The sequence below is a fragment of the Podarcis muralis genome, chromosome 1 (genome assembly GCF_964188315.1).
Source record: "Podarcis muralis chromosome 1, rPodMur119.hap1.1, whole genome shotgun sequence".
NCBI lineage: Eukaryota > Metazoa > Chordata > Lepidosauria > Squamata > Lacertidae > Podarcis > Podarcis muralis.
In genome coordinates, this window is record NC_135655.1 from 90,027,290 (window position 1) to 90,045,236 (window position 17,947).

At 41.8% G+C, this 17,947-nt stretch overlaps 1 protein-coding gene across 1 annotated transcript in view; it reads right to left on the reverse strand.

The window, feature by feature from the left end:
- Positions 1-4,996: 4,996 nt before the first annotated feature.
- The window catches only part of TFCP2L1 (transcription factor CP2 like 1), a 40,312-nt gene continuing 27,361 nt past the window's right edge, over positions 4,997-17,947 (reverse strand). Inside the window, exons 8-15 of the mRNA XM_028743112.2 lie at positions 17,214-17,305; positions 15,694-15,742; positions 15,503-15,596; positions 14,635-14,725; positions 13,849-13,949; positions 11,525-11,667; positions 9,363-9,414; positions 4,997-8,548 (exon numbers count right to left, since the gene is read on the reverse strand). Coding sequence (XP_028598945.1) covers positions 8,511-8,548; positions 9,363-9,414; positions 11,525-11,667; positions 13,849-13,949; positions 14,635-14,725; positions 15,503-15,596; positions 15,694-15,742; positions 17,214-17,305 — 660 coding nt within the window. The 3' untranslated portion in view covers positions 4,997-8,510. The remainder of the gene's footprint in view (positions 8,549-9,362; positions 9,415-11,524; positions 11,668-13,848; positions 13,950-14,634; positions 14,726-15,502; positions 15,597-15,693; positions 15,743-17,213; positions 17,306-17,947) is intronic.

Here is a 17,947-nt window from a genome sequence, read left to right on the forward strand (position 1 = left end):
TTATCATAGCAGATTTAACCAACTCGTCCTGTGTGTTCCACCTAAGCAGCAAGTTATACATTCTAGACAAAATCTTGGTCTTTGGTTCTAGCAATTCTGTCTCTAGTTTCGATTTCTCCTCCTGGAAACCAACTTTTTTATCCATTTTAAAAACCTCTTGCATTTGAGCATAATGTAACCAATCTCGCACCTTGTTTTTTAGTTTATCCTGGCTCTGCAACTTCCAACTGTCTCCAATTTTTTCAATTAATTCCCAATATTTCGGCCAATAAGCCTCCATATTGGGTCTTTTTCCAGCCTTGGCCTCCACCGGTGACACCCACCTCGGTCAGGTTGCGGGCTTTTCATGTTGCAAACAGGCCTCCGGAATGGATCCCGTTCGCAACCAGAGGTTACCACTGTACAGTAGATAATAGAAATGCTTCTTCTGGAATGCCTTGGGATAACTTACAATTCCCATTTTCTTTCTCTGGTCTAGTAATTCCATTAGGACACGATGATGTGGACCCAAATTTGTAAGTTTCTTTGTATTTTCTCAGTGATACAAGTTAAAAATAAACTTTAGGCTACAGTTCTAAACAGACTTCCTAGAGCATTAGCCCCATTGAAGGCAGAAAGCATACAGAGGACTGCACTGTTAATCACCCAGAGTTGTAAAATCCTGAGGAATAAAGGCTGCTTGTAACTGAAATATCTGTAATTCAGAATATTCTCATTTCCACTTCTCTGCATGCCAGTTCTCTGAAGACCCTCAACCAGCTCTCAGGTAGGAATTTAGCAGGCAAAGCTTTTCCCACTTTTTATCACAATGTCAGGAAAAAAGTTTCATTGCTATACTGATGCATGGCAGGCTGCTACTAAAAGCAGAGCCTCAAGCCAGCAAAAAAATTGGCAACCTTAACAGCTCCTCACATTCTGAAGCGTTTACGAGGAGATGGGATGTCCTGTGCCAAGACACCACAAATACAATCTGTATTCGATGGAGCGAAAGGTGTTTTCTGTATACCTTGCCCAACCATTCTACCCAGCAATTGGTTAGGGGCAGGGTTTATATTATCCAGACATTCCAAAGTATGAAATTAACCTGAGAGAGACACCTAGCTATATTTGTCCTCAGGCCTACTGGTTTTCCAGACTGCTGCAGTTGCTTAATCCACACTGGGAGCCTGTGTCATTCTGACCTGAATTTGACTCCTGTGAGGAGGTGAGAAGAGCCATGTAAAATCTGCATTGTTGGGGGGGCAGGCATAAACCCACCAGCCTCAGGAGGGCATTCCTCCCCTGCCCCCCAGTCTACTTCTGTCACTTCATTTTCTGAGATTCTGCCATATGTACCTCATTGGTAAATTACTCCCAGTATACCTGAAGGAGCGTCTCCACCTCCACCATTCAGCCCAGACACTGAGATCCAGCGCTGAGGGCCTTCTGCTGGTTCCCTCACTGCGAGAAGCGAGGTTACAGGGAACCAGGCAGAGGGCCTTCTTGGTAGTGGCGCCCGCCCTGTGAAACACTCTGCCATCAGTTGTCAAGGAAATAAACAACTATCTGACTTTTAGAAGACAGCTGAAGGCAACCTTGTTTAGGGAAGTTTTTAATGCGTGATGTTTTATTGTGTTTTTAATATTCTGTTGGGAGCTGCCCAGAGTGGCTGGGGAAACCCAGCCAGATGAGCGGGGTATAAATAATAAATAATAAATTGATGATGATGATGATGATGATGATGATGTACCTGAACTTAGTGAGGTTGCTTTTTGTGATCTACAGGGTCCCATCACCTTTTGCTGTTGGTTTGTGCTTGTCCCATTGCTTTTATTTTTGTAAACAACTTAAGAGATTTATTTATTTACAATCAAGTGTTATATTGCTTTTGTTAAATTAAATTAAAAAAAAAAACAGTGGCAGTGACTCTGCCGTGGGGAGGCATGTTTCAGGGCACTGTTTCTCCTCACCAGTTGGTCCTGGCTGGGGTGGAGGATGGGGTGTGTGGTAGGTGCAGGCCTCCCCGGGTGTCAACACTGAGGGGGTGACAAAATGCTGGGCAGCACTCACTGCTGGGCCTGCAGTGCACCCGAGACACGCATCTCTCCTGGGAGAAATGCGGTGGCTTGAGTGCACGCAGACTCCGCGCTGCCCAAACAGTCTGCCCGTTCCCCCCCCCCAGCTGTAGGACTGAGAAGTAAATCCTATTGAGTTTAAAGGGGCTTCCAACCCACATAGGCGGTCTGCAGGATTGCAGCCTATGTTAATAAATGGACATGTGGCATGTTAATTACAAGTACATCTGTCAGACACATTGTGAAAGTAGAGTAAGCTGGGGTTACCCCAGAGGAAGAATAAATATGTAGTTAGCCTTGTTTGTAAGGTACATTGGTATGTACTGCTGTGCTGTTCATCAATTACTGTTGGCTGTGTTACTGACCCTTAATGAAAAGCTGTATTATTACAAGGCAAAAAATCAAGTTTAAAACATAACTTCCTTGCTGTGTAGATTTAAAGCAGATTAGTGGAAAGGTTTGGCCAAGTTGTTCTAACCTCAAAATTTCTTTCCTCATTTTATGAAGGATTCTTTATATTAAGAAAAAAAATCGGTTCAACTTTAATCCAATTATAGCCATTGGCTTCTGGTGGCTTTCTAATGTATCCCCCCCCCCCCTTTAAATCCGCTGTCAGAGTTTGGCAAGGGCATTTTGTTTGCTTCCATGGCATCTTGAACCATTTCTAAACCTCATGGAGCCAAAGAAAGCTGTCAAATGCTCTAAGTCCCGCCACCACACACAAAATTGAGTTTTACGGCCTGACACTTCTCAGTACTTAATGCTCAGTGAGATCATGTGCACTGTATTCTAAAGAGTATTTGGAACAAATTGGTTAGCAGTATTGTGAATTTGGGGGGGGGGGGGAGGGACTTTGATGGCTGCTGTGGATTCTTACTCTTCTTACTATTCCCTGGGTTGTTTTTCAAGTGTTGTTCTTCATATTGCTACAACTGCTGGCCAAACCGTTCCTTGTAACTCTACTCAGGGGATGCTCCTGCCACTGGGAGTGAGGTGTTCATCCAATACAGTGATAAGGAGATGGGTCTTCTGTTGGTTGGAACTCTGTTTTCCAGTGAGATGCTTCTAAAAGCCAACACTTCTCCAGGTGGGTGGGTGGGTGTATACAGAAGAGAGATCAAGGGAGGGGGAAATGGGAAGTTTTGAAGGCAGAGACTGTACACTATCAAAAGTTGAAGCGCTTTGGGAGGTCATGCGGCCTCCAGAAATTTTCATGACTTGGGGGAGTGAGTATATGAGAGTATTTCATAAGCAACCTTTTAAAGCATGGGTTAGCAAACTAAGGCCCACAGGCTGGATCAGGCCCAATTGCCTTCTCGATATGACCCGGGAATCGCCAGCGTGTGCATTCTTTCCCTCTTCCTCCCTCGCTCACATGGCGGTGCCTCCTCCCTCCCTCCTCCTGGCTTCTCCCTGCCCTGCCAAGAGGAGGAAGGGTGCTGGGCTTTGTTTGTGCCAAAGCTGCTGCCATTTTAAGCAGCCCCTCTCTGGAGCCCTTTTGCACGCCGCTCATTGTCCTGCCACCGCCACTGCCAGGCCCTGCCACTTGCAAGACACAGGTAAGCAGCCACCAGGGCTCATGGCGCTCTTGCATCACTCCCCCCCCCAAAAAAAAATAGTCCGGCCCCCCAAAAGGTCTGAGGAACAGTAGACTGAAAAAGTTTGCTGACCCCTGTTTTAAAGAGTACTGTGAGCCACTACAGAAGTAGAATCATCAAAAACAAGTAACAGCTGTGCTGCTCAAACCTGCCTAAATTGAAGCCATTTGTTTTGACTGCATGGGACTAGGGCTGCTTGGTGGTGGTGGAGGGGAGAACATTATATGCAACAAAACATGTCTCTCCTGCATCGGTCTCAACAGCCACAGCAGGCACTGTAACCTTCCACCAGCTTGACTTCACTCCCAAAGTCTTACTCCTCCATTGTCTCCTGAGACACCTGCCAACCAGCTGCCTTGTCTTCAGCAGTTAAACCTCATGTGTGCCTTCACCCAGTCACAAAAAAATAATCTCTATTTTCAGGGCTGAAATTAGCCTCTAGAGGACCCAAGGCCAAGCAAACCATTCCTTATTATGGCTACAACAATAGGGAGTTTTCACAAGGACATAGAATAGATTGGAAATATGGATTATTAAGGACTTTGTATAATCCAGGGTGGCAATAGGTTTGATTTTGAGGTCTTTGCAGTTTTCAGGCTAAAAACCTTCCATAGCAGGTACCAGATTCTGAGGAATATGCCAGTCACCATGAACATTTTTTATTGACCTGCTACACCTCTATGGGATCTTTCCATTTCCTGTTCAGATGTCCCCATTTCCAGAGTGTTGATGAAAGCCAGTAGGGCAAAGGGAACCATAATTTACTTTTTGTAACACCACAGCAACTTAACGAGGCTATACAGAGGTTGTGCGTGGAGGTTGTGATCTGGCTAAACTTGTGAATTTACTCTCTTCCGTCTTACCCACCCCCTCTCATAATTCTAGCACCAATGCATCCCCATCCAAAGGAAACCTGAGCAGCAGAGGTTTAGCTTTTAACCAGCCTACTTGTAACACCTTTTAAACTCTCTTCTCCTGAAAGAGGCCCATTTCTGACAAATCCTTTGCATAGCTCTTGGCTGTGAGGATGGTATGTGGGTAGAAAACCTTGCAATGAACGGGATGTATTGCTAGAGCTACATTAGATACTAGCTGATATTTACATACCACCTATTCTGACAAAACACCCAAGGGGGTCCACAATTTCAAACTACTAAAACAAATAATAGTATATGAAATATAAATGTGGTCCTGGAGATGCATGTATGTGTTTAGTGGACAGTCCAACTGGAGCAGGCCCTGATGTTGATGTTGGTTCTGAAGTCGCAAGAGTAAACCCAAACAGGAAGTACTTAAATGTTATATGGTGAAAATACACGATCCATCTACTTTAAAAGTGCAAGGTATTTCTTACAAAGTTTATTTGCATTTTTACTGGAGCACAGAGTCTAAATACAGATGTGTCTTTTCTTCTGTACAACAGTAGAATGGCCAGTGCAAAATATGCAGGTTTCGTTTTTGTTTTTTTAAAAAAATCTATATATAAAAACCAAGAGAGAATCTGGCAGTATACTCACAACTCTTTACGCTTGACCTCCCTTCCTCCCCCCTTCATTTAAATCACACCCATTTAAATGGTTGCTGCATTACAGGTGAAGAAAACTGAACTCCCATAACCCTTTGAAAGACAGAAATACCTACCCCCAATCAGACAAAAGAAATTTAATTTTTAAAAGATCATTTAAGAGCTCCCCCCCCCCTCCAGAAGATAACAAAGTCGAGTGCAAAACACACAAATATACATTTGACAAGGGGGGTGGGGAGGTACTAATTTAAAGCTTTTCCTGAGACAAGCCTATTAAAAAGTATTAAAGTTAGTCAACTTCCTTGTGCATGCTGAAAACTCCAGTCCCAAAATGAGGTTCACACACCTTATCCCAGACTACAGCGACAGTGAAATGGAATATTGGCAAACAATGTTTTCCTATGTGCGTGTAGAGGTAATCGGCACGTTAATGCTAACTCCACCTAATAAATGTCATCTTCCTTTGGAGGACTATAAAGAATTCTAGTTCAGTGTTTCAGAGGTACAAATAAGCCAGGGAAAATGTGTTGTTATTAACACAGACAGCTCAGCAACAGCTCAGCACTTGTTAACTTAAAAGCTATCAAGCTTTGTCCAGTCTATTTCTATAGTTATCTACCCATCTGCTATAAAAAGCTGTGATTATTATTATTAATTATTATTATGTTAAAGAAGTCAGGATTTCCTTTACCAAAAGTACAGTGTTTATACTTCCGTGAAACACAACAAATTACAAATGTGCTAAATGTAATTTTGAACCATGATAGCTGTGCCCATTAGAGCCATTCAGGGAGTGTAAAAATATTTTTTTATGTTTCCCTTCACTCTACAAGTCAGATAAAGGCAAGTTCTCCTTTTTCGAAGGAGCCCCATGCACTGTTGCACATGAGGAATGAGCCATGTGCACTCAACCCAACAGATACCTGTCAAATGTTAGAGGAGGCAGCCATATAAAGTCTTTCCAACCCATCTGGGCAGTGGCCATCTGTTGGCCATTGAATGCACCATCCTACTTCAGTGACCAGCACTGCAGGCAGTGCCCTTAACCAAACAAGTGAGTTACATGTGCATTACTCTTCTGTATGCATGGTTCCTGATGCAGCAGGGAATCACTGCACAGAAGCCTGCTTCTGCACACCCACTGCACTCAATGGATCAGGGTGCAAGTGTCCAGCTCAATGATAGACTGACCGCATAACACTGTGCGTGTGTCCGTCCAGCTTAACATTCTTTACAATATTAGTAGAGAAAAATGTTACTTATACCCAAAGATTTTCATAAGATCGCTCACAGCACAATCTGCACACTCCTGTCTACTCAGCAGCTTAGGCCCACTGAGTTCAATGAGACTTTACTTCCAGATAAGCGGGTACAGGATTGCAGCCTCACTTGCCAAATTAGACGACAGGGGAACAACAACAAAAACACACATTTTAGAAAAGAGCATCACAAGAAGGCACTCATATCAGCAAAGTAATTAGACTTATTTTGCCACAGAAGTAGCTGTCTGCCTTTATGACAGTATGTCCTGTGACATTAATATCTGAAAATACATTAATACATTAGAATCACTTAGGGGGTATGTAATTTGGGTAAAAGAAAACATTTATACCCAATTTCTGGATTGGAGCAGAACTGAGAAATCAACAGAGCAAACACCTCCCCAGTTAGACTATGGGACATTTCTTTCTGAATATTTTGCTTCCTATACTTCTTGATGATTACTGTATTGGTACTTCCATTTAACTTCTTAAGTATTATGAAAATTTGCAAGATTCCTTAGTTTTATTGACAACTTCAGAGCCATGTTAAAACAGCCCCCAAAATTATGGGACTCTTGCTTTTAAATATTTAAAGTTAGGACCATGAGTGTCTCTATTTATACCTATCTATATACAAGCTTCTATAATCCGTACTCAAAAGGAAGAAGTGGTAGCAGGATGGGGTGTAAAGAGAAAAGGGGGGGGGACAGAAAGGGGTGCAACTGTTTCTTAAAAACAAATAGAGAATATTCAAATCCATAGATGCAAGTGGAAACAGCACAGACCTTATTAACCTAAGAAGCTTAACATAACAATTGTTGGTGAAGCAGGCATATGATATGCACATACAACTGCCAGGGAAGGGTAGACATGAGGAGAGGAATGCATAGTTTCCATCTTTCCTCTTTCCCTTAGCGACAACATTGCCTTGAGAGCTTTTGAAGCAAGGAGCCTGAAACAAGAGTGTTCAGAAGAGGAGGAAGAAACGTTGCTCACAGCCATAAGCAAAGTCCAAGGCACGTGAGAGATCTTTGACCAAACCTATAACCTTCTGTCATACAAGTGAATGGAACCAGTTTACTTTTATAGCAGAAAGGAGACCAGTTTGTGAACACATTACTGGATGAGGGTCAGTGCTTGCTCCATGCCCTGGAGGATAAGTATTTGCTAACCTCTCACCTCATATATAACTTCTCTCCACACACACACACACACACACACACACACACACACAGCTAGTGCGCTTTCTTCCAAAGTTAAATCTCTCACTGAGTTCCATGGGGCAACTGCAAACTGGATGTGCAGCAAAACCTGCCCATTTCTCCAGTCAGCCCTTTTCATTTCTCCAGTAGATCTCAGTGGTAGCTTTTGAGTTTTACTGGGGGAAAATATCATAGCCACAAATGAGGGGCACAATTCAGCTGAGGGCAAAATTTGCCCTGGTTTGTCCTTATTTCAATTTGAAGTCCTAAAACAAAGCCACCTAATTAAAATGAGCAAGTAAGAGTTATACAGAATAACTAAAGGGGTGTGTGGAAATAGCGCTTCTGCTTGGTCTGTTGTCAGATGCAACAACAACAAAAGCATGCAGGAAAGTAACTACCCTCCTTAGGAACTTAGGTGATAATTGCAAATTTGCTTTAAGAAGAAAGAATCCATAGCTGTCTGGTTATCTGTATTACCTAGGAAGAGAAGGAAAAGTAGTACAGTATATACATTTAGCTACATTTGTAACCAGGATTATCAGCCTTTATAATGCTAGCCCCTGGAGGTTTGGGAGAAGTGCTTTTCATATTAAGTCATTTTTGTTTTAATAAGGCACATGGTTTTGAACAATGAACAAAAATGCATACAGGTAGTTCTAAAAAGGAAAGGCAATTCAAAACAATAATCAGATGAACTCCGAAGACCACGTCTAGTCCCCAACACTCTGAAATTTACACACTTTAATTTTTCTGTTAGGGCATTCAGTTAATAAGAACACTATTATACAAATGAGTTTTCCATCTTTTCAGTCTGGGTTGCAGTGAGGCATCATAATGTTGTAAGTCCCAACATACATAGAAGAGGGTTATTTCAGAATGATATGGTAGCCATCATTACTTTCAGCTGCAGGAGAGAGAGAGAAAAGAGGGGAGAAACCTTTAATCAGTGCTTTAACTTCAAACTTTGAAATACACACTCACACACACACGCACACACACACACACACACACACACACACACACCTGACTGAAGACCCTACTAGTCTGCACTTTCTACAGATGCAAATTGCGTGACAAACAAGAGGCTGTGGACATTCATTTCAAGAAATAATGTATGTGCTATAATGTCATCTTAGCACTACATTACGGGATGTGGATTGTTAGAAAATCTAAGTAGTTTTAGTCACATTACGAAAGAAAATAAGTTTGGTATAGTGTGGAAGGAAAGGTGACAGAACACTAGCTAAGAGAAATATATAAATATATGGGCAGAAGCAAAGGACACCCCAATGCATGGAAATGATAGTTTACATGAGGAGCTTCATATATGGCAAAGAATTATCAAATGTTGAACAACTAAATAGATAGAGTCACTATGCTAATTTCCTGGCAGGTAAGTAGGTGTACCTTACCAGGAGGGGGGAGCAAGAGAGGCGAGGCAGCAGGGGGGGTTGGTGTGGTACAAATGCACTGGCAGAACAGTGCACACCCTCGCTTGTTTGCTTCTGGGAACTTTCACCACTCAAATTTGAGGCCCCTGAAGGAAAGGGTGATACCGCCCCTTTTTCTGTTTTCATAGTATCTGACTATCCTGTTCGGCTGTTTATGCATTTGTCATTTTACGTCTGAGAATTTTTGGATCCCCTTAAGTGACTTCCAACACCCTTATTTTGGTGAAGGCAAATCCTACTATTGTGGCAGGAAATATGTGTATATACCTTTTAACGTCGTGATGACAAAACAAGATTCATCTTGAAAGTTTTGTACCATCTGGATAAAAAAGACAAATGGAAGAAATCTGGAATTTATTGACACACACACACATATTTTCTTCAGAAAGGAAATATACATTTCCTAATCAACAGGGTGCTATTAGTTTGAAAACAAAGGAACTGTCAGTGTACAGAGGCCAGTAGGGCTATTCAAAAAGGACGTGCAACCATGAGGTGCTTCCTAGAGGAATTTTTGCAGCAGCACACATGCAAAAATGGTAGATAAGCAAATGGTAGAGACTGGAGGAGCTATAAAGCCCACCACCCCAAAAAATGGAGGTCTAGATTCACCTAACCAACTCCATTAGTCATGCCCATTAATTTCAATGGGTCTTCTGTGTGTGTGACTTAAGTTGTGCTAGGTGTTATCATAGGTGATAGCCATTGACTTCCGTCTTCTTAGGCTATGCTTTCCTCCACACAACAGTGCTCTTACTCCCCAGTCACCTTCACACAGAAAAATATCCACCAAAATTAAGTCCAGTGCTGCACCCATACACCATATCTAATGATGCATGAAGAACATCCAATTGGTGACTGCTGTTTGCATCACTCTTGCTGCCCTGCCACCAGAACACAAAAATAAGGCAATTGTAGTTGTTAATCAGTAACTCAAGCATGTAATGAAGGGTCTCCTTGCACCCTAGCTGGTTGAGGCAATTCTTCTTTCCAGAGGCTGCCTTAAAACACTTCATGACTATTCAAACACTGGAGGTTTCAGATTCATCAGAGTGAAACGGTAGGGAGACTTTCAGAATAAAAATTGCAGAGTTCACCCACAGTTGCACTGGAAGCCTTGCTCTCTGCTTTAACTGTGTTCTCCAGGGGTCATATGCAACGATGGTTCTTAAGTGATTCTAGAGCATGCAGCCCACAGCTTAATTAGAAAAGGCTGGGAATATTTACCATGGAAAATATGCAGCATAGAACAGAATGAGACATTCGTGGGAATGGTTGGAAGCAAGTAAGTGGGATTCTTGCTCCCATATGAATGACATCTTGTTGCTTCCAAGAAACTTGGATGAGGGCTCGAAAGGTTTTATTGTTTTTGCAAAGTATTTTCCATGTTGTACATATATTTCAGCTTTAACATTTTGTTATCCAAGATTCCGTGTGCCCTTCTCCCACCCCCCCACCCCACTAAGTCAAAGTTAAGCAATGCTGCAGATTGTTCGAATGAGATTATAGCAAGCTTAATAAGCCAGCTTCATAGCAGAGATTCTTTAAAAATGGAACTAAATTTGGCAGAAGTCCTTCAACTGGCCATGCATAAGGGGGTTAGCACACAAACCAGATACTTTGCTCAAGCTTGTTGAAGCTCACCCACTTTTGAACGCAACCATTAAACTAACTCACTGACAAAGCAATGTCAATGTGAAAGGGGAAATATTGGGTTCTCTGTAATTCTTTCTATTTTCTAGGGGTGAAAGTGATTGCATGTTTCAGTACCATTATTTTATTGGGAATGTGGTTGTACTGCATGCTTAAAATGTAAATTTTTATGTTCCCCAGATACTTCTATATTTCGAATTGCCTTTCAGTATCTGTGGTTTTTAGGCAAGGGAACAAACCTGAAGATGGAGACTAGCAGAAGCAAAATGTTATAGAATCTGTAAAGGCAGAAGGAACTGTTCATGGTGCTGAAATCTTACCTATTGGCCACTTGAAATTGTGCCTATTCACTTCAGACAAGCACAACCTCTGAGAGTCAATTTTAAACACTGAGGCCAAGGCTGTGCACTATATGAGCTGAAATGAAGTGGAAGAGAGTCCAGGGGAAAGCAATGAATATGCCTTTCCCACCATTTCATTACCAGCTTTGTCAACAATGCTTGATAAGAGGACTACTTCCCTTCATATCCATCCTTACCAAAAAGTATTGTATAAACAGAAAAGCAAAATGAGCTTTATAATCAGGTTCTTTATATCGTGATCCTCACTACTAACGCTGCATATGGTATGTTCTAGCATTTTAGAACTCAGAGCCTCCAGAGCAAAACACACAATCCACAGCATTATGAAGGTCAGTCACACTAAGGTCAGAGAACAGGTCCTAAACACATCAATAGCTAGAACTAGATGGGACGCATTCCAGTTAAAACTCTTACCTCATTGCTCACCAATACATGGATCCCTGTAGGTCCTTGCCGATAGATTCGGTTTATCTGCTGTGGGGAAATACTGTACAAGTTGGCAATCTTCTCCATCAATTCCACTGTTGTCAGCTCTTCTAAGAAGATAGCATGGTATACTGCAACAGTATTGGGGAAAGAGAAATATTTAGACATGCACCAATGGATTTGCATATATTTAAGGGAAAATATTTAACTTTTGCAAAGCAGCCCTCATTTGCTTTTGTCTTAGCACACACTAGAATATTAAGACTTAAGAGAAGAAAAGCATTTAGAAGCAACCTTTTAAGTTCACAATCATGACAGAAAGAAGTCGCCACCCAGTCATTACTTTTGCACATTTCTGCATTTTTAATTTTGCAGTTCAGATATGAAAAATTCAAAACATGCATGCTCTTATGAAAGAGGGAGTAGGTGTCCTTTTCATCACCAAAATAAGCACACGGGGGAGCTAAACTTTTCCCCACCTCACCTTCCCATGTTTGGGTGCCTTTGCCTCCAGCCAGCTTGGGGAAAACTATGAAGTAAGGCACAGAAAACCATTTTCCTTTCCAGTATGCTCACTGATTTTAATACCACTACAATTTTTCTATTTTTTCTTTTTAGCAAACATGTGCTCAGCTAGATTAGCCCCAGGAACGTAACCACAAGCCTAAGTGTTGCTTTTAGAAATGATAATCATTAAAACATTCAGAACATGTGTAGCAGTCTCCTAACCTTGCCAGGCAGGGCTAGTGTTTTGGGGAGGGGGCTGGTTTAAACTAACACCCTGACCCAACAAATCATTCATTTTCAACTGGTGGGTCAGGCTCCACAAACAGAACATATTCTAACCTCAAGGTGAGTGCTATTAATAGTAGTGACACTACCACCGTCCAGTGTGGTGGGGTGGAAAAATTACCACTTCATAAGTTCATGAATGCCAGTTGTGATATAATAATATTAGGCAAACTTGGCAGTTTCAAAGTTTTAATTAAGGTTTTTAAGGCGATTAATCTTAGCAAGGATGTCATTCTGCTTTTTCTTAAATTCAAACACTGTTGATTGTCTTGTAAATTTTTACAAGTACTCCAATAAAAAAAATCTATGTACTGTAACATTTAAAGCATATTAAAAGTGCGCTTTAAAATCCTCCCCTCTAAATACTTCAAGTAAAATATTTAAGGTGTATTGGGCCAAAAAAATATAACATGGGATACCTTTTTTCAGCTTAGTTTCTTAAACAAATTTGCTAAATTAGACCACTCCCTGGGGCAGCAAGAAATTTCCTGATGCAAATTACCCTGATTTGCATAGGAAAATTTTCTGCTTCAATATTTGCTGGAAACTACTCAAAACGGCCACCATCACTGTTTCCCTGTTTGGAAGACAATCACAGATTATAAAAAGAGAGAGAGTGTGTTTTCACAGAGAGGCAAGCAGCGTGACTTTTAACCATTCTGTAGCTGACAGGATTTCAGTGGGTAGAATCCTGCATTGTAAGATGCATCTGCCAAAATTTACTCCTGGGTTTTTTATATATAATCTGGTGACTCTAAGAAGAGAAGACAGCCACTCTCTCACACACTAAAATTAGCTTGAGGGGATGTCAGGCTAACCCCCAGAACAGTGCACAGGGCAAGGGGGGGAGGTTATTCCATCTGGAAAGACAAAATGTTTGCACTGGTGGAATGATCAGGAGAGTGTGGTGTTGAATTCCTCCCATTAAATGCAACCCTGTGTCTGTTCATACCTATGTATTAGTGAGTGTGTTGGCTGAACAGGATCAGTCCCTAAGCTATTAGTGGTGTGTGGTGTGGGGAGAGGTTATATGACTTTGGGTTCATTCTGGAAAAGAGGAACTTTTGAAATTGATCATACTAATAGCAATTAGATAGACCAGGGGTCAGCAAACTTTTTCAGCAGGGGGCCGGTCCACTGTCCCTCAGACCTTGGAGGGGGGGGCTGGACTGTATTTTGAGGGGGGGGGAAATGAACGAATTCCTATGCCCCACAAATAACCCAGAGATGCATTTTAAATAAAAGCACACATTCTACTCATGTAAAAACACCAGGTTGGCCCCACAAATAACCCAGAGATGCATTTTAAATAAAAGGACACATTCTACTCATGTAAAAACACGCTGATTCCTGAACCGTCCGTGGGCCGGATTTAGAAGGCGATTGGGCCAGATCCGGCCCCCGGGCCTTAGTTTGCCTACCCATGCGATAGATTTTATCGGGTAGCCAGAGTTTTTCAAAGGATGTAGAGTTTATTACGAAAGGCTGGCAAGCTTTGCCAAAACGAACAAGACACTTACTACACAGATTAGCATCTCCATTCTCTCGTTTTTGATGAAGGTGAGACCGGTTTTGCTCAGGTTCCTGACATACATAAATGGTCATCTTGGGCCTTACGTTCCTACAGGCAAAACAATATTCTTTTCAGTATTGGCACTGTAACAGGACACAACGCTTCCAACTGGGCACGGTGCTGCTCTGCACATGAAATTGGATAACTGTGTAGAGACCCAATTGTGATGCAAAGCCTAGAACAGGGGTGTGCAGAAGGTAGACTGGAATCTACTGGTAAATCAGCATGGATTTCTTTCTCCCAATTGCTCAACAATAGAAGAGTCTGCTACCACCACCAAATGATATTGCTGGAATGAAAAAAGCTGGGAATATTCAAATGTATTCTTGGGGTGGAGGCGGCTATGGAATGATAGTGAACTCAGTTCATTTCTGGTATTCAGAACAAATTCCTGAGCTGAGAAATGTTAAGTGTATGTCTTCTGGATCAGATTCTAGCTGAGGTTTAGTAAAATACCAAGTGGACCCCACAAGCCTGAAGCTGGGCTAGAGTGTCAAGACTGACTAGGAAGACTCGAGTTCAAATCTTTGTTCAGCCACAAAGCTTATTGAGTGACCTCGTCACTAACTCTCAGCTGATCAGTGTACCATCACAAGATGCAGTCAATTTTTATTATTTACTATGTATGTCTCCAGTGACACATATGCTTTTAAGGATCTCCCCACTGCACACAAAAAACCCCCATAAATTTGAAAATGCAGTAACTGGTGCTGTAACAGAAAATGTGACAAACCTTCCTTTAATGGCGTTATAAAGTCGAATGCCATCAGCTGGGCCACAAATCTGAATAAGGTCATCTTTGGACATCTTCAATAAGTCGGCACCTGAACATTTCAAGCAAAAGTCATTTCCCCCCAATAACAAGCTTCTATACCGAATCAAATTTCACAGGCTTGTTAAGACAGGTGCTGGAGGAATACAAGTTCTGATTAGAAAAAACCAATATTGCAAGCAGTCACTTGACAAAGATATTTTTGTGCAAATCTATTGCATGTGTGGGGAGAGGAGAGACCCAGAAGGAAGTAGTCATGGCCATGGGCAAAATCATGTTACTTCTGGTCTCAGACACAAAAACCTGCTTCCAGCAGCATGTGCAAATTGAGCTCATAGTGTAACTAAACACAGAAGCAAGGAATCTTTCACATTATATAACTGACATCTCCTGAACCAACTAAAATGGCTGTCCAAGTGCATGGCCCTCAGGCAAGGGTGCGGGTATGTGAAGGTCACTTCTCCACTTTTAAACCCCAAACTGAAGAAACCAAGGAAAGCCCACCAGAATTTGTGTTTTACAGAATGATGCTGTCCATGAAAAAATGGACGCACTATTTACTGGGGGGAGCAGGGGAAGGAGAGCGGCATCACCTCTCTCCTGCCCCAGATACAGAATGTTGCTTCTGAGTGTTGGGAATATGCATAATTCCCACCGAAAGAGCATAATCTTGAGGAATGGTGCAGTGTGAAATCAGTGTGCATTTATTTCCCATTAGGACTATCCATACAGAAAGGCCAATGGTCTATATTACTTAAAGAACAGAGTTACCCCCTTGAAGGAACATTAGGAAGGATAAAAGGCACATGGGCCATATTAACACACATACCTGAGAAACTTGAAAAGAGTCTACAGAATGGACTAAACCTATTTCGCTGAAGCCACTGCTGAGCATCTTGAATAGAAGCAGAGGGAAGGAGATGCTACATTGCAAAAAGAATAAGAGGGTCTTGAAATGAACTGTTCACCAGTGTCCTAAAAAAAGAAAAGCACCACATTAACATGATCTCAAATACTTACGTCATTGCTGGGAGGCAGGAGCTCCGCCTGGTGAGTTGGAGAACTGTTGCTAAAAATTGTACAGAATTGGGAAAGAAAAAAGGATTTTTTTTAACGTCTCTCCTCAATAGTGCTGGTTGTTGTCCCTCCCCCGTCCCCACTTCTCTCCCTCTCTCCAGATGGATTACAGTGGTACCTCAGGTTACAAACACCTCGGGTTACAAACACTTTGGGTTAAGAACTTTACCTCAGGATGAGAACAGAAATTGCATAGCTGCAGCGCAGAGACAGTGGGAGGCCCCATTAGCTAAAGTGGTACCTCAGGTTAAGAATGGTTTCAGGTTAAGAATGGACCTCCAGAACGAATTAAGTTCTTGACCCGAGGTACCACTGTATATGAATGAAACACGTTCCAAGTACAAGTTGCCTAACCAGGTGTTCAAAATGCAGAGATTTCCTCTTTGTTGTTTCCACTAAGAGAAGTCAAAATGTGTTTCGGTTTTGCTTTGTTTTTTAAAAGGAGGCTATTATGTTCTACATGGAAAGACTGCCCCCCTTTAAAGAAAAAAAAGTGATGCAACACAAATCCCTTGGATTCTACAGATTTGGAATGTAGCTGCTATAGAAAGGATATCCAATATGTTCAAGGAAATTAGGAGGGGGGGGGAGTTTTATTTTAAGACTTAAAAAATTCTTTATTCTTGGCTAATTTAGGATTAAGGAGACCAGAGAGGTGCAATGGTCAAACTAAGATTGGGGAGATGCAAGTTCAAACCGTCATCCAATTACTGTGTTCATTGGGAGTCCTTGAGCCAGTCACAATTTTTCAACCTAACCTACCTCCCAGGATTAACGAAAGGATAACATGGGGAAGGAGAAGCAGAGAACCATGTATGCCACCCTGAACTTCTTGGAAAAATAACAGGATATAAATAAGTTTGTTTGTTTGTTTGTTTGTTTGAAGAAACCCACCTCCCCTACACCTGCCAACAGTAGGTATAAGTTTAAAAAGGAATCTCTTCTATTCCATCCGGCTATAAGAGTGGGAGAGATGGGACAGGACATTGCTCATTTCAAGATCTTTCCATTGTAGCTGGTTATTGCAACAACTCTGTAATTAAAACTAAGGCCTGAGCTTGTTTTTTCTCTCCTCCCTCCCAATCCCAATCCCCTTTTCCTTTTGTTTTGTGTCTCTTAGGTTGCAAACCTGAGGGCAAGAACTGTCTCATCATTGACATTTATTGACATGAGTCATGCTGGGAACCTGCTTTGGGTGAAGAGTGGCATGAAAATGCTTTAAGTAATTTAAATATGCAAGTACCTTTCAAGCGAGTGGGAGCAGTAAAAGAGCACAGCAGTATGTCTCGCAATCTTGGCAAATAATATTTGGGTTGAATTGCAGGCTCCAACATAACACTAAATGCGAAGTTAAAACTTCCTTATCTTTTACACACGGGCGTGTGGTTTTTTCTTTTTATGAAACAAAAACATGAAACTGGGGCTCCAATGTCAGCTGAAAAGATAAAATATTTATCACGTACCCATCTCCAAGGCTGAAACTGTTTGGAGAGCTGTTGTAACTTGGAGACGGAGCGTTGTTCACTTGATAAGGCACATCTGGCCACGGGGAACACTGTTTAAACAAAACCAAATTAGGAACATTAAGAGCATGCTTCAAAGGGGAGTCAGAAACTGAAATCCTATTCTCTTTCAAAACTACTTTTTATTGCACCTTCACTAGTGACAACTAATTGTACATCTTTATGAGTGCCAGTCTATCATCACCCCCTCCCAAAAAAACCACTCTTGATTTAAACATTTTTTCTTTTTCTATTTTGTTATTTTTCTAGCAGAGGGTTACTAGAAGTCAGCAGCTCTGAATTGGAGCAAGGAGGGGGGCAGCGTGGCAGTGCTTTCTTCCTGGCAACAATATACTGACCAGGACAGGGATGGGGCAGGGAAAGGTGGTACCAAGGCCAGGGATACTTTGGGTTGGTGGCAAGAGCCTAACAACTTTCTTTCCAATATGCTAGCTTTGCACATATTCCAAAGAGTTCCAAAAAGGTTCTACCCATTCAAGTACAAATAATCATAGTACTTGGTGTTAGCCCAGAAGTGGTGGTACAAAACAGTTAGTAACTTGGGAAAGTTACATCATGGAGAGTGGAGTGATAAATGAATGGAACCAATGCACTTCAGCAGAAAGAACTAGCATTTTGTACAAGTATAGCACCAAATATGATCTGTCGTGATTCACTGTTGACCGCTCAAACTG